General features: G+C 41.2%; 1 protein-coding gene across 3 annotated transcripts in view; it reads left to right on the top strand.

Moving 5' to 3' along the window:
* The first annotated feature begins 12,320 nt into the window (after positions 1 to 12,320).
* Positions 12,321 to 23,366, top strand: part of tnrc18 (trinucleotide repeat containing 18) — a 53,635-nt gene continuing 42,589 nt past the window's right edge. For 2 of the 3 annotated variants that reach the window (XM_038267236.1, XM_038267219.1), the window contains exons 1-2: positions 12,321 to 12,454; positions 13,982 to 14,340. In XM_038267236.1, the coding sequence (XP_038123164.1) occupies positions 14,148 to 14,340 (193 nt within the window). In that variant the 5' untranslated portion in view covers positions 12,321 to 12,454; positions 13,982 to 14,147. Of the gene's footprint in view, positions 12,455 to 13,981; positions 14,341 to 23,366 lie in introns of those variants that run through there. The other variant, XM_038267227.1, reaches the window with a different exon arrangement.

The following is a 23,366-nucleotide window of genomic DNA, read 5'->3' as shown; positions in this document are numbered from 1 at the left end:
TACAAATACCTATTTATATAAATACCCATTTATTACCCTGTGCAGTAACCCTGTGCAATAATAACCCTGTTAAATAAGAGACTTCAGCTGTTATATATATAAATATATGAAAATGCACTCTATATATTGCATATACCCCATGTACCTTTTCCTCCTTTTAGCACCTTCTTGCTAGCCTGTGTGCCTTTCCGAATTTAGTCCCGCCCACAACATTTGAGGTCGGGAAGTTCGGTCTGGCATTGCTCAATAGTAGCGCGAGTATGCTCGCACAATATCTGGCGGGCCAATCAGATGATCAACAGTAACGTAATCAACCACGTCACCAAAGCGCGCTTGGGTGAAAACAACAATGGCTGCCGCTGGAGAGTTTAGGTGAGTAGATTCTGCTATTAGGTCTGTTCTAGAAGATATCGACAGCAAGTTAATTTTAAAAGAGGAACAGAGAAACGCGATCAAGGCTCATCTTCTTATTCTTGGCGTGCAACTGCACGCTTTGATTTTTGTTGACAACAACTATGCGTCGCTTAACATACGTCACGCACTCCATTGCTCTAATTGGTTGTAGGTCTAACTCAGGAGAATCCTTCTGGCGTATAGCAAAGGTGTTCTTAAAGTGGGGGCTGGGACCCAATGGAGGGTCTCAAGATACCAAGTGGTAAGGTCACGAGATAGTTTTCACAATCACCTTGATGTGATCCTTAAAGGTATATGCAGAGGTGGGTGGTAGGTAAATACATTTACAAAGTTACACTTTGCAGCCGAGTGTGAAGCAACCGGGATGAGGATCAGTGCCTACAAATCTGAGACCATGGTCTTGAGACGGAAAAAGGTTAGAATGCCTTCCCCGTGTTGGGGAGGATGTTCTGCCCCTAGTGGAGGAGTTTAAGTATCTTGGGGTCTTGTTGACGAATGAGGGGAAGATGGAGCGTGAGATCAACAGGCGGATTGGTGCGGCGTCTGCTGTAAACCGGCACTCTGCCGGTCCGTTGTGGTAAAGAGAGAGTTAAGCCAAAAGTTCACGATTTACTGGTCGATCTACTTTCCTACCCTCACATGAGCTTTTGATCATGACCAAAAGAATGAGATCCTGGATAAAATCGGCCAAAATGAGTTTTCTCCATACTGTGTCTGGATCTCTCTTCAAGATAAAATGAGAAGCTCTTTCATCCAGGGAGGACTCAGAGTAGAGCCGCTGCTCCTCCACATCGAGAGGAGCCATTTGAGATGGCTCAGACATCTGGTTAGGATGCCTCCCTGGACGTCTCCCTGGTGAGGTGTTCCAGGTACGTTCCAACCGGGAGGAGACCCAGAAGGAGACCCAGGACACGCTGGAGGGACTATGTTTCTCGCTGGCCTGTGAACGCCTTGGGATTCCCCCGGAAGAGCTGGGCCAAGTGCCAGGGGAGAGGGACGTCTGGGCCTCCCTACTGAAGCTGGTACCCACGCGACCCGACCCCGGATGGATGGATGGATGGATGGATGGATGGATGGATGGATGGATGGATGGATGGATGGATGGATGGATGGATGGATGGATGGATGGATGGATGGATGGATGGATGGTTACACCTAAAATGTTTTAGGAGTAGTTGTACTTTTTCTCTATGCTTTTTCCTTGTACTTAAATAGTACTCTTGTGATAATATCACTAATCTTACTTGAGTAAATTTTCTGGTTACTCTACTCACCTCGAGTAAAAATACAGTAAACAGTTTCTTGACATATATACCTTACATAATATAAATATTAGTTATGTAAGTTGATGTTCATAAAATGATGTACTGTAGAATATATTCCTTCTAAACAACATCAGAAGAATAATGTTATTTGTATTTTATTTATTTTATACTATTAAATACCAGAATTTGCACATAATTCTGTCTGATTAAATAATTTTTAACATAAATTTTAATTTAAGTTAAGCTACCAGCTATTCAGTACCAATTTTTCCAAGTGTTTTTTAAATTTTGCTTGGGAACATTTTTGTGTGATTACATTCCACTTTTACTTGAGTAAAAAAAAAAAAGCTAAAGTAGTGCTACTCTTACTTGAGTATAATTTGTGGTTACTTGTTTAAGTCACAGGTATAGCACACGTGACCTACTTTATGATATTATGTTGATATGTTTTTAAGTAAGGCAAATTTTTCTTTAAAATCTTCTATTTATTCTTGATGATATTCAAATTTTCAGAAAAATTGAGGTGTACATTTTTATTAGTAGTAATCTAACCATTAAAATAAACAGAGATAAAAGCTGCGTTCTGTATCTGACTTACTCAAATAAATATTTTTTTTGGTGGCATTCCAACATAGATGGCACATATTTTCCATGGGCGTATGCATGAACAGTACTAACTGTGTTTTTATTATTTCCCTTAGCTAAACATCCCATAACCACAAATGTCATAGAAGCCATAGTGATCTCATTGTGTGGTGAGAAGTGGAAAAAAAACATGTATGAAACTAGATTTTGTCAGCAGTCGTGTCATCTAAACGCTCTGCATGCAGCTGCATGCCCGTCTAAAGCCAGCTGCTTGTCCTCTTGCCCAAAGCTCTCCCTCTTCAGCACACAAGTGCTCCATCATAAAAAAAAATACCCTGCATGGCTCTGTCTAATGACTGGCAGGTATCCTCCTGAGAGCTGTGTCGCTACGTGTGTGTGTGTGTACTCGGTGGGGGTTGGTGTGTCAGATAGTATTAGCCACATCACTTGTTTTTTTTTTCTTCTTTTTGGATCATTGTTTTTTTTTTCTAAACCTTTATTTGCTTCTTCAGGCATTTGCACAGGTGCGTCTGACACATGACGGTGCAGCTAGCTTTTATCACAGACGTTTATTGCTGTTGTTGCAGTGACTGTGCAGAGCTTGCACAGACAACATGAGATGTGGCATGGTGAATAATTTAGCCCGGAGGGCAGGTAGACGCGCTCTGCTGTGCGTGGCAGAAAAACACACGGGAAGGGTCACTTACATGAGCTCTGAGAAATGCACACATTGTATTATTGTTTCATTCAATTGGACAACACAGACACTTTAATGCAACACAAAGTAGATAGTGTACAGCTAGTACAACTGGGGCCCCTGAAAGCTATTAAATAGTCATTAACATCTGATAAAAAGTCAACATACTCCAAAGAAAAATGTTGTTATTGTGTCCAGTTATCTGCTTTTCTCTCTAGTGTAATGTGACTTGTTAATATTACCAGGTATAAGGTGTGAATGGAGCAGTTGTGTTTAACAGGACAACAGGCTGTGCTGTGGATTATGTAAACACATCTTGCTTGTATCTAGAGGTTAAAGAGTTAGAGTCAGCATGCCAGTGCACAAGAAAGTCTGCAAGCAGTTTGCTGAAGACAAGCATAGTAAGAAAGTAGACTACTGGAACTACCTCCTCAGGTCTGATGCGACCAAGATAAACTTTTTCGGTTGCGATGATGTCAAGCAGGTTTGGTGGAAACCAGGTGAGAAGTACAGGGACAATTGTTTCTTTCCTTAAAGGTCCCATATTATGCTAAATTTGAAAGTAAAAAGAGATGTTTTTGCAGCTTGTACAAGGATATTACTCTCAGATTAGGCAGGGAGCCTTCACCAAAAATCCCCTCATTCAGCCCTCTTTTAAATGAGGTGATTCTTTGCTTTCCACACCACAATCTGCAACCATGACAACCAGTCAGAGTTCATAAAGATTGACTAGGAGCGTGGAATAATACATAAAATGCAGGCGGGAGTTTGACCACTGGGCTGCTACAGACCACTTTAGACAATGTTTGTCCCCATATGACATCATAAAGGGCAGTATTTTCAAACAGAGAGAACACATTACCTAAGAGGTGGAGAATGGCAACGATAGAGGTGAAATTATTTTTTTCAGGACACATATGGCAGTTAAAAAATGTTTACAATTTCGCACATTATGGAACCTTTACGAACATGATGGTGGTGATGAAGGCGATGGTTTGGGAATGCATGAGTTCTACCTGCTGTAAGGAGCTACAGTTCATGGAGGGAATGTGGAATGCTGAGATGTATATGATGGCAGAACAGTTTCTGACATGGAGTCGAAATCAATGATAATAAATTAACTTAATTGATCTCACATTGTTGAAATTTACCTCTGCTTTTAACCCATCCCCTTGGGGAGCAGTGGGCTGCCATTGTTAGGGGCCCAGGGAGCACTGTGGAGTTAATGGTCCTGCTCAAAGACCCAGAGTGGCAGTCTGTGGGAGTGGGGCTTGAACTCAGAACCTCAGGATTCCAAGCTCTATGCCCTAATCACTAGGCTGCCACTCCCCACAAGGCCACCACTCCTCACTAGGCCATCACTCACCACAAACACGCCTACGAGACAATGTTGCCAAAAGACAAAGGGTGAGGGTCTGGACCGACCAAGCACGATTCACGATATAAATCCTTTATGAGCTTAAAGTTTGGTCTACAGAATGAGGTTGCTGTACAGAAGCCCTTTCTTCCAAAGGCATAACTAAAATAGTTTTATACATTTTGACACAACAGTGAAACAGAGCAGTGGCTGCATCATGCTGTGGTGTCCAGTTTCTTCAGGTGGAACTGGTGTGTTCATCAAAGCTGACCAATTTAAAAACAGTTCTAAATACCAATAAATTCTGACCTGAGGTCTCTCATAGAACAATAAAGACAAAGATGACTTATTTCTTGCATTCACAGAAAGTCTAACTCATTTGTCCAAGTCACCACCAGATAGGCCTCATGTGAAGAAAATTGACATTTTTGTCTGGCTTAGCTGGAGTCCTGTAAAAGACATGATTACTGCATAGCCAGAGCTCACCGGATCCTCACTGCCCCCACCCACCTTGGAATTTTCTCCAAGTCGGACAGTAGGTTCTGCAGCATCTGGTGCTGCAATTACACTTAGAAACATTTAGTTCCATTTAGCCATTAGACCTCCCAGTGATAATTAAATGTACTTGCAATGAAGAGCAGGAAAATGTTGCCTTGTTAAGATGTGAGATAGACTCCTACCAACTTTCTGTTATAATTATGGAGCTATTAAAAAAAAAACATAAGGATAAAGAGAAGTATGAAATATATACATGGGGATGTAGGGTGATGAATTTACACGAAGTGCAGCTCATGCTAGAGCAGCCTATGAACAGACATTGGTCATATTGATTTTCCTCAAGGTGATCGATTGCCTTCACAGCTTGGGGAAAGAAACTGTTTCCTGAGTCTGTTTGTTCTGGATTTAATGCAGCTGAATTGTCTTCTAGGCAGTAATGGGAATAAAAGCTCCTATCCTGGGTGGATGGGATTTGTTTTTCAGACTCATGTAGCACAAACCGATAGATCAGGCAGATCTTCCTCTGCAGAGCCATGCAGCAACCATACCACACTGTCATGCTGAGACACAGTAGGGTTTCTGCTCTGTTAGCTGAGCAGAATTGGTTTAACTTCCTGAGAAGGAAGAGCCATTTGTGGGCCTTTCTTCACCAGGTGGGACAAGTCTGTTTGCTGAAATTAGGTCGACATATTTACCCCAGATAGTAGATTTTATATTTTACAGCTGAGATGTACATGTATTTACAGATTCCTGCATTGCAGTATGCATGGTTGTAAGAGGACATCTTTATTTAGTATGAACCATTTTTTATCCCCAGGGAAAAGGTGAGCCGGCCCCCGGCTGAATTAATGAATGCTGCCCCCCCCTCCCCAACATGTTGCCCCACGTGAGTTAATGCATCCACACGACTGTGGGGTGGGGGGGGGGGGGGGGGGTGGGGGGGGGTGGGTGAATTCAATAGCCTATCCGCCTAATCAAATCATTTCCCTGATTCTTTGGCTGATAAGATGCAATTACCCTAAAGAGGGGCCTGCGCTTCTATTCGGCAAGCCGCGGAGCTGAAGGTTGATGTGAGATACGGTGTTCACCTGAAGATAAGGAAAAAACAAGTCAGGTGAACCACTGCTCACAGTCAGCACAAATACAAATCCTTTTGATGGAATTTAGTTTTAAAATGATTGCCTCAGCAGCGCTGTGGGTCTAAAACTGATGGTCTGTCATAGGATCCGCTCATGTGGTTAAACTGCGAGCAACCTTGTGTATAAATGAAAGAAAACGTAGCCTACTGTAACGCCATGTGACTGGTTATAAACCAGGGGGAGATTTGTCTGTGAGTTTATCCTGCACTTTTATTGTCTCCATGCCGAGCGATAAACCCTTGCTTTGTACTTTACTCCCTCATCCTGAGCGACCCAATGACTGAAATTACATTTCACGAGCTTCAATGAAATGACTTTACAGTCAATGGTTCCTGGAGACATGGACTGATAAGCATTTTTTTATTAGATTATCATAATGACACATTCAAATCAAATCAGTTTATTGTCCTTTTATATAGCCTAACACAAAAGGAGGACCTGTTTTTTTTTTTTTTTAGAATATTAAACAGTGCAGAGTAAAAAATGAAAGAAAAATATATTTGGGCAGGATGTAGGAATAGAAAGCTCTGGTTTCCTGATATATCATATTTATACATTCATGTATTCTGATTCAGATAATCTGCTCTGAGAGAATGTCGATGCAAACTCTGAATTATAGATGAGTGAGATTATGACTCAGATGTAAACTAATTAGTTCAACAGGTCCAGCCCAAGGTTAGGTAGACCAAGCAGCTTAAAAGTTGTAGCAGATTAAAAAAGCAGTCAGATTAAAAATGTATTTTTGGGGTGGTCTTCTTATTTTTTTGTTTTTGTGAGTACCAGTTAAATGTTAATTGTAGCCCTGCTGGTTTTAAGCTCCATTAAATGATCGGGAATCCAACACAGACATGCAATCTATTTATTTAATCTAACCCTCTGCTAAACCAGTAATAATCTCAGATTTTTATAAGAAAACAATATATTAAAATTTAAAATTTAAAAACACCATTACCATTTATTGGTAAATCATTCAGCGCATAAACTAGAATGTCATTAAAAATGCCAAATAAAGTGGAAATGTGTAAAGTAGAAAATTACAGACATTAAAAATAAAAACCAGTAAAAAGTAAAAAAAATAAAATAAAATAATAAAGATTTTAAACATATTGTTGGGAGGTTTCATTCATGATCCCCCATGGTTTTACAGCTTATCCATGACAGTTTTTCCACCCACTCAACTTTCCAATAATATGGCTTTCATACAGACTTCTATTTCCTTAGCTTCTTCAGCAGTGACCTTTTGTGGCTTACAGTTCATGCAGAGAATGTTGACGACTGTCTGCTTGACATTAAAGATGTAGTCTGCTGACCACCACATGTGTAGGTCATGATGTAAGCACAACATTTTATTTTTAAGTGTTTTTTTCCTACCCTTATCTTATTTTATCAAAAACTGAATTTGGAGTTTCGTTAGCTCAAAACCTGTCAATGATTTGTTTTATAATAGGTATGTATATTTTAATTGAAGTATCTAAATGATTTTTAGATATTTAAATGTATTGCGATGGACCTGTAGAAACCTGTACCCCCCTCACTATCTTCTGCAGGGCTTTATGGAATTATAAAGGTTAATGAAACGCTTGTAAAGATGGCATATTTCAATCTGCAGCCTCAAATGAACGCTGCGTGTTTCACATGACAAGAAAAAAAAAACATTAACAGAAAACGAAAGGGGTGAAAGCTCCCCCATCTATCAAATAGGGAGGAAAGAGATCAACAATGTGGCACTAATTTGAAGGCATTGTTTGAATTCGCAGTCCAAACGATTTAGGGGACAAAAGGCCAGCTTGACCCCCCTCTCTTTGGCACCAGCCGGGGACATCACTCTGATCTCCGCCTGGTAATTCCCTCCTCTGGTCCCATCAGGGGTGAGAGGGGCGGCAGACAGGTCAAGCGACCAATCATCGGAGCTTGTATCGGTGCTCCGCTCTGATCTTTGCATAAAGTGAATTTTTTTTTGTTTGTTTTTGCAGTGCGTTTGCAGCAGTACCGTCCTGCAGTGCTACTTCACTGATCTGCTGTGCTCTGCTAAAGCACCTCCTGTCTTCTATCAGGGGGTCGCCTTGAAACAGGCAGGCTGCATAAGGAGGGACCTGCAAAGGAGGGGGCGTCTTGAAACAGCCTCAAATTTTTTTAATCTGCATTTTGTAAGAATGTAATGTGGTGTGGTGAAGTTCTGATGGATTATAAAAACTCCTCTGACCATGCAGTCAACAGTGAGGTCATGTAGGGGGAATTTAGGACCCCCAGTCCTACACCCAATGATTCCTCCCTCCTTTCAACCCAACCATGAATTTTAACATAATGCTTTTAAATGAGTAGGCTACAGCAGTTTTACTCCTCTTCTTATGCAAATGTCCGTGTGTTTGTTCCCCCTGAGGACTTGGACCCGGGGCTGGAGGTGCCCAGCCTTGTGTCATCTACAGCTTGCAGGGTATTATTTTTCTTCTTTTTGCATTTGCATACTCAAAGCCAGGCTTTATTCCACCCTGAGAGACAAGTTCAGGGAACCAGAGAGAAGCCTTGACTATTAAAGTTTCTTCTCAATTCCACCGATCATCTTCTGAGACTTTTTCGTTGTGCTGTCAGTAAGGGGGTGCAACTTAGCAAAACAGTTTTAATAAAAGAGCTGTTCAAAAGAACAAATAATTGTGTATGAGTTATCTGAATAGATTCACTTTCCTTAACCAATTCCTTATGTTTCAGGGTAAGATGAAGACAGTTTAAGACAGTAGTAGGGGGACTTCCTCCAGGTACTGATGCTGCCTCCATGTGGTGTGGTAAAGATGATCCTTAACACTTGTAAAGTAGAAATTATCAGCACATTATCAGCAACTGCTTTTGTTGTGGTAGAGAACAGAAACATGTTGGATACATGATTATTCTGGGCAAAACAGTTAGACTTCCTAGTTTGATGCATCCTCTTCCTAGAAGAAGAGGATGCATCAAATGCATGGACCAAATGCTAGAGAGCATCTGATTAAATCAAACAATAACAGGCATTTCAAAATGACGAGTGTAAATGGTGATATATATATATATATATATATATATATATATATATATATATATATATATATATATATATATACACTATATTGCCAAAAGTATTTGCTCACCCATCCAAATTATTGGAATCAGGTGTTCCAATCACTTCCATGGCCACAGGTGTATAAATTCAAGCACCTAGGCATGCAGACTGTTTTTACAAACATTTGTGAAAGAATGGGTCGCTCTCAGGAGCTCAGTGAATTCCAGCGTGGAACTGTGATAGGATGCCACCTGTGCAACAAATCCAGTCGTGAAATTTCCTCGCTCCTAAATATTCCACAGTCAACTGTCAGCTGTATTATAAGAAAATGGAAGTGTTTGGGAACGACAGCAACTCAGCCACGAAGTGGTAGGCCACGTAAACTGACGGAGCGGGGTCAGCGGATGCTGACGCGCATAGTGCGAAGAGGTCGCCAACTTTCTGCAGAGTCAATCACTACAGACCTCCAAACTTCATGTGGCCTTCAGATTAGCTCAAGAACAGTGCGCAGAGAGCTTCATGGAATGGGTTTCCATGGTCGAGCAGCTGCATCCAAGCCATACATCACCAAGTGCAATGCAAAGCGTCGGATGCGGTGGTGTAAAGCACGCCGCCACTGGACTCTAGAGCAGTGGAGACGCGTTCTCTGGAGTGACGAATCGCGCTTCTCCATCTGGCAATCTGATGGACGGGTCTGGGTTTGGCGGTTGCCAGGAGAACGGTACTTGTCTGACTGCATTGTGCCAAGTGTAAAGTTTGGTGGAGGGGGGATTATGGTGTGGGGTTGTTTTTCAGGAGCTGGGCTTGGCCCCTTAGTTCCAGTGAAAGGAACTCTGAATGCTTCAGCATACCAAGACATCTTGGACAATTCCATGCTCCCAACTTATTGGGAACAGTTTGGAGCTGGCCCCTTCCTCTTCCAACATGACTGTGCACCAGTGCACAAAGCAAGGTCCATAAAGACATGGATGACAGAGTCTGGTGTGGATGAACTTGACTGGCCTGCACAGAGTCCTGACCTAAACCCGATAGAACACCTTTGGGATGAATTAGAGCGGAGACTGAGAGCCAGGCCTTCTCGTCCAACATCAATGTGCGACCTCACAAATGCGCTTCTGGAAGAATGGTCAAAAATTCCCATAAACACACTCCTAAACCTTGTGGACAGCCTTCCCAGAAGAGTTGAAGCTGTTCTAGCTGCAAAGGGTGGACCGACGTCATATTGAACCCTATGGATTAGGAACGGGATGTCACTTAAGCTCATATGTGAGTCAAGGCAGGTGAGCAAATACTTTTGGCAATATAGTGTATATATATTAAATGTATGTCTCGGTATTGTGTAGGCTATAAACTTTACAGGAGAGAAGGCCTAATGATGCAGTATTCACCATACAGAATCATTTCGGCCACTCAGCTGAAGTTAGTTTAAATGTAATGTCAAACTAACAGATAATGTTAGCTTAATCAAACTGCAGGCTAAAAGATAAAGTTAGTTTAATGTAACTGCAAGGTGACATAAAGTTAGCTTAATGTAACTGCAGGCCAAGGGCTAAAGTTATCCTTAATGTAACTGCAAGCTAACAGCTAAAGTTAGCTTAATGTAGCTGCAGGCTAAGAGCTAAAGTTAGCTTAAAGTAACTGCAAGCTAACAGCTAAAGTTAGCTTAATGTAACTACAAGCTAAGGGCTAAAGTTAGCTTAATGCAACTGCAAGCTAACAGCTAAAGTTAGCATAATGTAATTGCAGGCTAAGGGCAAAATTAGCTTAAAGTAACTGCAAGACAGCTATCGTTAGCTTAATGTAACCGCAGGCTAAGCGTAAAGTTAGCCTTAATGTAACTGCAAGCTAACAGTTAAATTTAGCATAATGTAACTGCAGGCTAAGGGCTAAAGTTGGCTTAAAGTAACTGCAAGCTAACAGCTAAAGTGGGCTTAATGTAACTACAGGCTAAGGGCTAAAGTTAGCTTAATGCAACTGCAAGCTAACAGCTAAAGTTAGCTTAATGTAACTAGAAGCTAAGGGCTAAAGTTAGCTTAAAGTAACTGCAAGCTAACAGCTAAAGTTACAGGGGCTAAAGTTAGCTTGGAAAAACTGAAAAATTCCCAGCCAACCTACTGTGTGTCCACAGTAGGTTGGCTGAACCTACTAATACTGAAAGTAAGTGTTTCTCAGAGAGCTTTCTCTCCTGTGCTTCACAATCAGTGAGTAGTTTGGGACTGTGATGGCAAAGATTTGCTAATATGCCAACTGCAGGATCCAGCCCAGTAGTTGTTTTTGATCTCTCAGACAATGTTGCTATGGTAACAGATCAGCGTGTAAACAAGTTACAAGTTAATTCTTTGGAATTGGTGCAGTATTCTAATACTACCGATGTAGTCACTTATTTACATTATATACAACTGATTTATGACAAAGGAAGCAGGCGATCAATTATGTCAAGCAGTGATTTTACATAAAATATATATTTTTTCAGTCATATTTTAGAAATCGATTTTTTCCCCACATGTAGTAATTCTTTTGATCTAAAATTTGTCACAGTGTGGTAATTTTTTCATTTGTGCTGACTGGTTTCCTGTGGCCAGAACTTCAAAATAAGGCAAGGGAGCTGCCAAAAACTGTTCAATCAACCATAAAGGTACATAAAATATACTTAAAGCTCTTTAAATTGTACACTAAATATAACTCAGTCAATACTATGGGGTAATATCACTATCAAAATAAAGTTGTACATAAAAGCACAGTTGTGTACATATTAGTCAGAAGTTGTGCAAACAAACATATGTGAACTCAGAATATTTCAAATCTCTTGCAAAACTATTTAAACGATATGTTTTGCATGATATTTCAAATATTATGAGTTTACAAATGTCTGTTTGCACAATTCTTTTCAGGGTTTTAACTGTAACACAATAAATGTATTCCAATGAACTGAGGGGAGGGGGCAGCAGAATGTCCAAGGTGTGGTTATTGCTATTGAATGTCAGGACTGCTCCGGACGCGTGAAAAGTTTTTGTCTAAAAGGGAAATGAAAAGCAAAGAAAGTCATGCATTAATCAGGTTAATCATTAATTATTCACTCTCCTATGATGAGAACTGAGCGCTCCCCCCCCCGTAAAGACCCTCTCCTTGTTTTGGTCGCTCAGTCTTGAAGGGAGAGGGGACCTTGAAACTGCACTGCCTCCTTGCTCCATAATTGGTTTTATAGAGCTGGCGAACAGCAAGGGTGCTTTTTTTTAATGCACCAGGGACATTGATTGACATCCACTGTGGCCAATGAGAAGGCAGCTTTTAGAAACGTAGAGCGCCGCGCGGCGGTGAAGGAGGTGGGCGGGGCTTGTAAAAACAATGCTGTGTTTCATTGCTGAGGAGGACGCGTCAGGGGCTTTCTCTCCCCCCCAGTTTACCTTCGGACCAGCTTGTAATGGACTACTCCAGTTTTTCCAGCAGCCTGGATGAATTTTGAGAAAGGTTTGCTTTTTATTCACCTCTCTTCCCCTTTAATCGTCCACACAGATATAAGCGCTCGCGCTGTCTTTTTTTTTTTAAGTTTGTTTTTAGTTTTTCTGCTTTTTCTTCCTTTGGGAAAAAAAACGTTTTAAAACCGTTGTTTTTTAATTAAAAAGGCGCGGAGGAAGGGTGGTGTTGTTATTGCGCTCGAAGTGTTTTCTCCCCCCTTCTCCTCCTTTGAAGACGGCACCTCCCTGGAAGTTTCCCTGAGTGTTTAATGGAAGCGTGAAAAGTTTGAAACGTGGCTGAAACGCAGAGCTCCTCCGCCCGCTGCCGCTGCCTTCGCCGCCGCCGCAGTGCATCCACCCGGAGCTGGAAACGAGCTAACCCACCTTCACAGGCATTTCCAGTGACATTAAAAACAAAGTTTGTACCTTATGTGTTTCCTTAAAAACGTAAAAATACAGATTACTCTCTTTTTTATCTTTTATTTGATGTTTTTTTCGTCTCGGCGAGGCGCTCTTCTGATCCCACCCGCCTGGATATCACGAGTCGCTGCTATATATATATTATTTTTCGCAATTTTGCAACCTTTAAAGGTGAATTTAGTTACATTTTAAATTAAAACCTACCAAATAATTATTCGTTTGAACTTTTTAATGGTGATTAAAATGGTAACATTGCAGCACAGTGTTTGGAAAGCTTTATTTCAACATTTTAAAAGCCAAAAAATATAAATATTTATAAATGGAAATAATTTTGAATAAAATCAGATCCTACAAAAATTTCGCTATCACTTTACATCTTTAAATCCCATCATCAGGGTCCGTTTATTGCTTCAGAGTGTAAATAAAGTAACATAAATGTTATATTTAGATTTCATTTCCAGTGATAAAAGCAAATCGTACTAAATCTACATGCCTCCGCGAGCAACAAAACACCACCTAACCCCTGGCTTATTAAAGATGCATGCGTTTTTTTTAACCTTATTTATTTTTAAACCGTTTGAAATGTATATTTGAAGCGCCCTTCAGTATTTATGGGGAGTTTTTTTTGTTTATTTATTCATCGCTCTCTCTCTCCCGATACTTGTGCGTTTCTTTAAAACAGTCGGATCGATGTAAAAAAAAAAAGCTTATTTGTTGGTGTAAATAAAAGGTTTTGCGTTTCTTCATCGGGATCCGATGTTTTTTTCCCCCTCCGCGGTGAGCGCAGAGCAGCTGGCCGCTCCTGCAGAGCTCCAGCTCGGCATGCTCGGCGGTGGGGGGGGGGGGGGGGGGGGGGTGGAGCACCGTTTAAAGCATCGAAACGTTAAAATTACACGTACATGTTGAAGTGCTTTTCTAATGTGTAATTAGAGCACAGCCGGGGCAGCTTGTTCGGTCATGCTTTGGGGTCCAGCTGTTATTGTGAATGTAGTTTTTGAAATGTTTTTCTAAACTGCGTCATCGCTGCTATGGGCCGCCTTTTCACAGGAAAAAGGAAAGAAATCCTGAATCTAAATCAGGGCTCTGCATCGAGTGATGTTTACCTTGTTGTGTTTTATAGGTCAACAGAATGGCTCAAAAGGAGTCCGAATCGCCTGGGAAACTAAAGACACTATTATAGCCAGAATTGGCTCTATTACCTTTTTTTTATTTCCTCCCGGGGATTTATCCGAACGGACGCATTGTATTTTTATTTTTTTCTGTAACAACTTTCCCATCTGTGGATAATGGATGGCAGAGATTTCGGTCCTCCTCGATCCGTCCACGTCCCCCCGCCGCTGTTGGCGGGGCTCGCCATGGAGCCTCACCGGATCAGAGCGGTGGCCGCGGCCGGGAGGCTCCCTCCCTCGCCCGGCCATCCGCCCCCTCTGCACTCCGGCAAATTTCTGCCATCGGCCATTAACCTACATCCACATCACAGTAAGTGCTCCATTTAAATTAGTAATCAATATAAACAGTGAGTTAGGATGAAGGCTGATGAAACTGTGGCAAGTTTGGATGTAAACAGACCATGTGAAGGATCGTCAGCCGCTGCAGCGGAAAATTACTACAGTGAGCAGCTGTCCTTGCAGACACAGATAGGAGTGTTTTGGTTTGGCTGCGGGTGAGGTGGGCTTCTGATTGCCTGTGGATCATTAGGCTGTTATTGCTCAGAGAGAGAGGGATGTTGCGCATAGTGCTCTGCAGAGAGTGGGAATGGTGAAGTGGTGTTACCTTATAGAGAAGGATGATGGAGCACTGCTGACTGAAATGGCCTGAGTGTTTGTGTGAAGGGAGGAATGATTGTTCTTATGCTTTTTTTTTTTTTCCTTCTGCTTATTCAAAATCCCAGAGGAATCTTTGAAGAAAGAGTAGGGATACTGTGTTGTTGACTGTAAATCAAATCCTGTTGATGTTTCTCTGGTGATTTTCTTCTCTGACTTTCACTAACCAGAGCTGTCATTTCTATTCCTGATATCAGTGCTGGGTGCCGTTTGAAGGAAGAGAGCATAAAGGGACTGCATGTTTGCGCAGTTTTGTGAATGCATAATGAAAGTGAGGGTTACAGTAGAGTAAATATATGTTAGGCAGATTGAAGGGACAGCTTTTGGGAAAAGAAAAAAGAAAAGGAAAAAAAAGTCCTGAGTCATAAAGCTAAACAGGAAGGAGACTTGGGTTTGGGTTTGAACTTTGGGTTTGGGTTTGCAAAACAGCCAAAATTGTAAGTCATAAGAGACTAACAAGAAATGCACCATTCAGCAGAGATCATAAGTGGCAGTTTATACACGTTTATGTTATTGTTGTCTGTTCTTTTCCCCTTAAAAGCTCTCAAGTTTAATATTGAAGTGCTCAAAGCTAAGAACTTCAACTGCTTTCAGTCTATAAATGCATCAACCTGCAGCATGTGCTTTAAATGCATTTTCTGGGTTTAATAAAGCTCTCGTAGCTCCTCCATATCTCTTCCCCACTTTTTATTTTTCACCCTGCACTGCTGGTCAGCTGGCTGAAAAACCTCTACTATGCTTATTGCTCAGAGGACAGATTCAGCAGTTTGGAAATATTTCAAGGGGTAATATTTAATGCATCTACGTCAAAAAACCTACTACTTTTTCATCTTTTCTGTAAAGAAAAGTAAAGAAAATAATGTGTATTTTTAAGTAACATTTAATAAGTTAAAATGTTTAAGGTCCAGCAGCAGTTATTGTTGCTTTTCTGTTTCTAGATCGGAGCAATTGATTTTTAAATTCTTTTCTGAATAAATCAGACCTCCAAATTGTAGCATTTTAGGTCACAGTGCTTCTGAAAATCGAAAGAAACTTTGGTTTTCTAAATATTTAATGAACCCCAAACTATAGTCATTTGAAATCACAGTTAGGACATTAAGATCAGAGTGTGAGAACACCAGGTTTTGTTTTTATCAGATTTTTTATCAGATCTTGAACTGTTTTCTCCCGGAATACGATGACTGTGGAGCGAGAGTGAGGCTTCCACTAAAGTCAAGCAGAGCTCGGAGGGCACGGCTCTGATGAAGCATTAATTAGACGCCCTGACAAAGCCCACACACTCGACTCACACACAAACAACAAAAAGGTGTCAGAGATGAAATCATCTCACACTGAGGGGTGTTACGATGATTGATGGCCGCATTGTTGCAAAGAGCAGAACCAGAGTGGGGCGTTTTGCAGTTTCCACCAATGAATCTTAGCAGTCCTCCATGAAAATGTAATATTTGCCGTCAGAGGAACACACATGCCACGTCTATTTAGAAAAACAAAACGCTGTCCTGTAGAAGCCTGTTTCAGTTCGGTTGAATCCATGTTCGCCCTTTTTATTTTCTTCTCCCGTGGCTCTGAAACGAGCTGAAAACTGCTTGTGGTGTGTGTGCAGACATGCTTTTGCAGAACAAGCTTGAAGCGCAGCCAGTGGTGGTGGATGTGGGGGGGGGGGGTGTCTGCATGATGGAATGGACCCAAACCGGCGTTCCAGATCGGATTGCTAGTTTAAGCACTCCTTTTTACTGGTACATAGTTTTTTTTTAATTCTGCCCACACAGTGACCTTCTCCCTCTATGTCTTTGGTTCCCCCCCCCCCCACTCACACATACTGCACGGGTCATTTAGTTTTATGGTGCTGCTCACTGTCAAATCCCCACACATTACATTGACTAAAAGAAAAAAAAAAAAAACGAATGAATTCCCTGTCCCACGTTTGTAATAACACTATGTAAGCTTATTACATAATAATTACCCAGTAACTGGAAATGTGCATAATGTGCCAGTTGAAATGCTGCTGCAGAGATCGACATGGAATCAAAGGAGTCTAGGGATTCCTTTTGCTGCTCTTGTTTACACGTTATTGGAAGTGGGGCTAATTTGTTCCTTTTTGTATTATTATTATTATTTTTTTTTTAGAGCTGAGATCTTGATAAAGGATTTGACTGTTTACATCTTCTGTTTTGTCTCTCTGCCCCCCCGGACGGATATTCCTAATTTCAACAAAAAAACGTTTTCAACGTTTCCTCTGATTATTTCTTTTATCTTCACATCCCATTTGAATACAGTAGAGCTTTTGGTGTGAATTTCATGTTTTTCATTAATGAAAAATCCAAACTAGAACAAACAGAGGGGTTCATATTTTATTTTATACAGACTAGCAGACATCAGTTTTTTTTTAAGATTTCAGACCTTGAATAATTGTGTAGTTTATGCTCGTCAGATATGTATGTGTCCACCTCTGCCTTTTCTGTAACAAACTATATATGCATGTAACAAAAAATATAGGGCTGGAACAATTAATCAGATTAATCATGATTAATTAATCATAAAAAATTCATTTAGTAATCTATTAATCACTAGCTGGAGTATAGAGACTGTAAAACATGCCTTTAACTGACAAAGCGACCCATTTAGAGCAGTAATTATACTAAAATTGTGAAAAAAATGTAAATATTTTGCATTTAAGATTTAAAAAATGTTTTTTGTCTGTCACTATGCTCTATCCAGAACTCCTCAAGTGAAAAAGTTTTATGTTCCTCTGGTTTAATTTTGTAAAAAGTCTTCTATTAGGAACCTTTGGCTATCTGATTATAAATCAATTAATTGAATAAGTAATTGACAAATTCATCCATTTGCAAAACAATCGTTAGTTGCAGCCCTAAAAATTATAAATCCGGCATATTTTATTATAGACTAAAGAGAATATGACCTGGCTTTAACTCATCGAGCCTTCATGTTATCTGTTGAGAGTCTTGCTTTCTTTCTTTACTCTATGATCTACTTTAATTTTCCATTCAACACATTTCTGTATTCCTACTCCACTCTGGGAATAGACTGTTTATGGACATAGGACTCCTCCTTCCACTGGAGCTCTGCCGGTGTTTCTGTCACCAGATTTAGGCCATCTGTCGTCTTCCTCTAGTTCCCATCGCCGTAGAGGCTGAGAGAAGCAGCGGTAAGACGTGCCGCAACGTAAATGCAGACATGAGACCTGGCCGGGGACGGTTTTATTTCTGTGTTGCAGCCGTGCCTCTCTTGATGCACGCCATGCATCAGGAATCTGAAAGCATCCTGTGGGGGTGGTTAGTTTAAATATTTATGATAATTAGAGCTGCTGTTTTTCTAATGTAGATAATTTCTCTCCTAACTGTCTGTTTCGTATTTCTGTTTTAAGCTGCAGTAGAATCACTTCTTTCTCAAAGATCAGGACATGACTGGGAATGAAATAAGAAATGGACAGATGCAAGTGAATTTTTTTTTACATTAAGGCTGATTTGTATTAACATTGGCCTGATTCTTGGAGCGAAATTTGACTAAAATCACACAGTGATGGCAAATGTTACAAAATAGAAACTTTTCTTTTCAAATCAAACAGAACATCAACAATGAATAGTAAATGGAGGGAGTGTCTGCATGCGCTTTCTGATCTCAAGGCATTGCTCCTGAATGCTCCAATGAATCGGGCAACGCGTGCACGTATCGGCTGTCCGATGTATCGCCTTTCTCTAAATAAGACGCATGTAGCAGCTGCTGGAGACCTACGTGGAAGAGGAGCTGTCTCTAAGGATGAAGGCAGTGTTTTGGTCTCTTTAGACTCGCTGTTTGTGCGTCTGAGAGTGACTGTGTGCAGATGAAAGCGACCAGGCCTTGTGTTTGTGGGGACATGTGATTCTGCTTACCGCGGTCATGGCCGGGGGTTTCCCCCTGGGACTCCAGAAAGAAAAGAAGGTGATTTATCTGTGCCGCAAAGTATTCATACAGCTAGATAAATGCGGTAACCCTTCTCCTGGTCTCTCAGCCTGTTTCACACACAAACACAAAGGGCACATGCATGCTGTAATTCATGGCGGTTGCAGCACAGACCAGGGAAATCTGGACTAGTTTGTCTTTCACTGTGCTCCTATTTCACCTTCCTGTTTGAATTAATGTGACAACTCTCCGCTTATATGCATTCAAAGCGCAGTCCTGCGTGTGTTGGAAGATGCAGGTCGGACCCTTCCTTGCCCAGATTAATTGAATCCTTCAGTGATAATAATAATAAAAAAAGCCTCCTTAAGAGAATGCACAAGGCAGCATTGCCCTTCTTATATAAACCCGTCACACACAGACATACTATACTCCACAAGCACACACACACAGATCCAGGAGGCCAACACACACCTGTCAGACATGAGTGATTGGATGCTGTGTGTGTATAAGCGGGAGAACAAGCAAGCCGTGGCATGCCGAAATACCCAAAGCATTAGCTAAGTCGTTCACTGGGCCGGACCCCTCCCTTCAACGCAAACAACAACCTCAAACACACAAAGGTCACACACTACACCGTCTGTCTGTTTGGCTACATGACTCCGTTTCATAAGTAAATGAGTGGTGGCTATACGGAAAACACAGGTTCGCTCCCAAGCTGATGAAATGAATCCACCTATCTCAGACCAAACAAGAACTGGGAGGGAAGTTTGATCACATTTCAACACTCTGTCTGGATCAGTCTCTTAATTATTTCAGCATCGTGGCATTCCGGCAGTCGGGGCTAGAAGCAAGACGGTTATCCATGTTAAGGTCTGATATTAGGAGCTGCTGTGACTAAAATTACAGAAACGGCAATCTTTGTGTTTTTCTTACGGTAATAGATGATTACCTGAAGTGTAAGATAAATTAGATGGCTGCTAATATTTCCTAAATGTTTCACAACTAACCAGGACTGAAAGCTTTGATTAAAAATGGATGTTGCTATAAATGATTGAGTGTTTTTCTTATCAGTTGCTTGTTCTGCTCTCTCTCGCTCTCTCACAGCTGCCTGCATGAGAGTCAAACTAGATTGCTAAGAAATTTTTTCTTACATTTCTGGATCTTCAGATTTTTTTTTTATTCTGAACAGGGCGCTGTCCTACCTTCACTTGGTGTAGTTGCTGCATACTGCTGATCAGCTGGCTTACAGACTGCTCATTTCCCCTCACTTGTTTCCCTAAACTTGCTTATATTGATGTTTGATCCTCATCTATTGATTTTTTTTCAATCTACACACAGAGGTAGGCAAGAATGACCTTATAAATTCACCAAAAGATTTAGAGATCATTACTAGAACGATAAGGGGCCATAAAATGCTCTAAAAATACATCACTTTGATTAAACATTACACATGTTCTTTTAAGAGCCCAGTAGTTGCTTTAGTACAACATTTCTGTGTTTACTGAGGCTCTGGTAGAGCATCAGGAGGTAGAAACAATAGTTTAATCAAACAGGCGTAACTCTACCAGCCTTACCACCAGGCTTTAGGGTTTGCAAACACCATCAGTTTTATCTCTGCCACAATAAATCCTTCTGATAACGATAAAACAATAACGACCAATCCCTACTATAAAATAAGATGATGTAATAAATGTTTTCAAACTACAGTACTGTTATCAGCAAGCAATACGTATACTGGGAGGCAAAGCAACGTCATAGCGTCTGATATTAGGAGTTGCTGTGACTAAAATGGCATAAACGGCATTCTCCCTATGTATTTCTTAGATAAAGGGTGATTATCTGAAGTGTGAGATAATCTAAATGTTTCATGACTAACCAGGGCTTAAAAAAACTTATACAAAAGGGAAGGTGCTGCAAATCATTCAGTGAACGCTGCACGTTCTGCTCTCTCTCGCCGCCTCGCAGCCTCGGTGAGCTGCATGTTGGAGAACCTGGTTTACCTCAAATGGATTCTTACTTCTCTGTGGTTCATCTGATTTCATTCCTTAACTATTCACCAGCACTAAACTGTAGCCATAAGTGGTTCTTCTCCGTAGCAGCGCGTAAATCCAAGGGGGTGTTGATTATGATGCGTTCACTGAATCAGAAATGAGATTAGAATTAGGAAGATTAGAACCCATCCATCCATTTTCTTTACACGCTTGTCCCGATTGGGGTCGCGAGGGGTGCTGGTGCCTATCTCCAGCTGTCAATGGGCAAGAGGCGGGGTACACCCTGGACAGGTCGCCAGTCCATCGCAGGGCAACACAGAGACACACAGGACAAACAACCATTCATGCGCACACTCACACCTAAGGACAATTTAGAGAAGCCAATTTACCTAACAGTCATGTTTTTGGACTGTGGGAGGAAGCCAGAGTACCCGGAGAGAACCCACACATGCTCAGGGAGAACATGCAAACTCCATGCAGAAAGACCCTGGGTTGGCAATCAAACCCAGAACCTTCTTGCTGCAAGGCAGCAGTGCTACCCACTGTGCCACTGAGCAGCCCAAGATTAGAACCCTAATCTTGGGGTTTTTAATTCTGTAAATAAATTGGATCAGGTTACGTGTTTGAAATGACGTTTTCATTTTAATCCAAAGGGGTAAAGCCATGTTTTTTGTTTTTGTTCACAAAGGATCTTTCTTTTACATAACCAGCAGAGATTGAACGTCTTTATATTTATGAACGTGAGCGTTGCTCTGAGTCGCCACCCAGCTGTGCTTGTCATTCATGGCGACGTTTCGCCGTATGGTGGGCGAACACCTGTCAGGGGCGCATAGCGTTTGCCAGAATGGCTGCTGCTGCCTTCTAGGAGGTTTGAGGGCCTGAGCCTTGTAGAGTTGAGCTCTGCGGCTGTTCCAGCCTCTACGGTTGGAGACGGTTTTGGTGGCTCTACATCTTGTGTGACTTTCTGCGCCAGCGATAATGGTATTGGTAACACCAATGCTTTTGCCACTAATAGCAGGCCCAGACTTCTTGTGATTGATTAAGAGGAGAGCTTCAAACGGTGCAGATTCTTTGGACCTTTTCTTCCTGTACATTAGATTTGTTAAAATATAACCAATTAATTAGAAGCTTTTGCTTTTTATCCTTTTATATCACTTTAACTGCTCATCTTGGCATGTTAAGCCAAATACAGCTTTATGATTTTGTGAAATTAAAATAAGAATTTGGGGAAAAAAAACTTCCATCGAAATTCTCATCCATGCATTCATGCATAGGGTTTTTCTTTTTTACAGTATATTTGCGTTTTGTTTGCATAAATCGGGATCCAATTTATGCTTCCTGGGAACGCTATATTTAACACAAAATAACACTAGGAAAAATTCAAATGAATGCCTGGTCTCTTAACACAATAATGTTTATCTTTTGAACATATGAAACTGTGAAATGAGTCATGGAGGGAGGAGGAGGAGGAGGGAGGGGGGATGTTAGGAAATGTGTTTTCCAAACATCAGAAAGTCCAACCCTCCAGATATTCATGCCTCTCTTTTCTTTTTCCTGCTCCCAGTTTTCATTTCATCTCTTCATGTCTTTTGAAAGCTTGTAAATTTTTATCTCTTTTATCCAAAAGGACACATTCTTTTGTCCCCCAGATGTAGTCATGTAACGAAGCAGAAGCATTATGTCACACATATTCTGTTGAGTCACATCTTGGGAGGCATTTCTTTCGCTGTTCAGCTTCCTGTTTTCTTCTTCCCGTCTTCTTTTAATGCAACTGATAAAAGTTACTACATGGATCATTTCATCTGTGTTGTCTCATCCTATCAGCTTAGAAACACAGCTGGCAAAGGGGGGCTTTTTTCCCCCTGCATATGTATGGATGTTTATCTGGGTGAAGTCGTCCAGCTCCACCTGCTGCCTTCGCTCTCGCCGCCTGCAGCAAACCAATCCACTCCTTTGAGCTGCCCCGGCTTGTCTGTTTAACTAGTTAGCAGCCTGTTAGAATGATGGAACAAGGAGCGTCTAGATAACCGTCTGCTCACCCTGTAGTTTGGCTTCGGATAAAAGTTGCTTCGTTTACTGTTAGCTAACCGATGAGCCGCCACATGCAGAATTTATTATTACGTTTGCTGCAACAGCTGCTGCATTACAACCAGCTTTGAAATGCTCTCTAGTTGCTTTCATCTTGGTCTTTAAATGCTGTTCTTGATGTGGTCTCAGGTTAGACCAGATGCCCCCTCCCCCGTCTGGAAGGTGGAGTATCTCAGTCACTGACAGCGAATAACAGGGGTGGGCATTAAGGGCAGCAAGCAAACCTATTCCTGACATGCAGAAGGTCAGCCTCCTACCAAACTTTACATTCAAGAAGGTCCCTTTAACACGGCACACACTGATATCCTAATGGGTGTTAAGACTAATTTTATGCAGCTCCATTTTCTACTTTTTACTCAACTTTGCTCTTATAATAGAGACGACGGATGGAACACATAACACTTCACATATTCCTGAACACAGACTTCCTTAGTGAAACACGGTGGAGGAAGCATTATGCTGTGGAGCTGGTTGGAGTTTATTAGTAAGATTAAGTAAGTTCTGATTTAAAACTGAGGTAATAGATTCAGCTTCCAGCAGAACCTTTGAACCCACAGGCTGTGCTCCATTAAAACGATGTGAATCATTGGTTAGAACTTTTCCACAAAACGGCAACGGTGAATTCCTGCAACAATCTCTTGACCAGCAGGCTTTGAAGGTCATTAAAGAGATGAAACCCTGGAGGGAAACATCTGCATACATG

This window comes from Cyprinodon tularosa, unplaced genomic scaffold (assembly GCF_016077235.1).
Source record: "Cyprinodon tularosa strain WSP-4 unplaced genomic scaffold, ASM1607723v1 ctg118, whole genome shotgun sequence".
Classification (NCBI taxonomy): Eukaryota; Metazoa; Chordata; class Actinopteri; order Cyprinodontiformes; family Cyprinodontidae; genus Cyprinodon; species Cyprinodon tularosa.
Note: the sequence above shows the minus strand (reverse complement) of the source record. Positions and strands in the feature narration are given on the sequence as shown.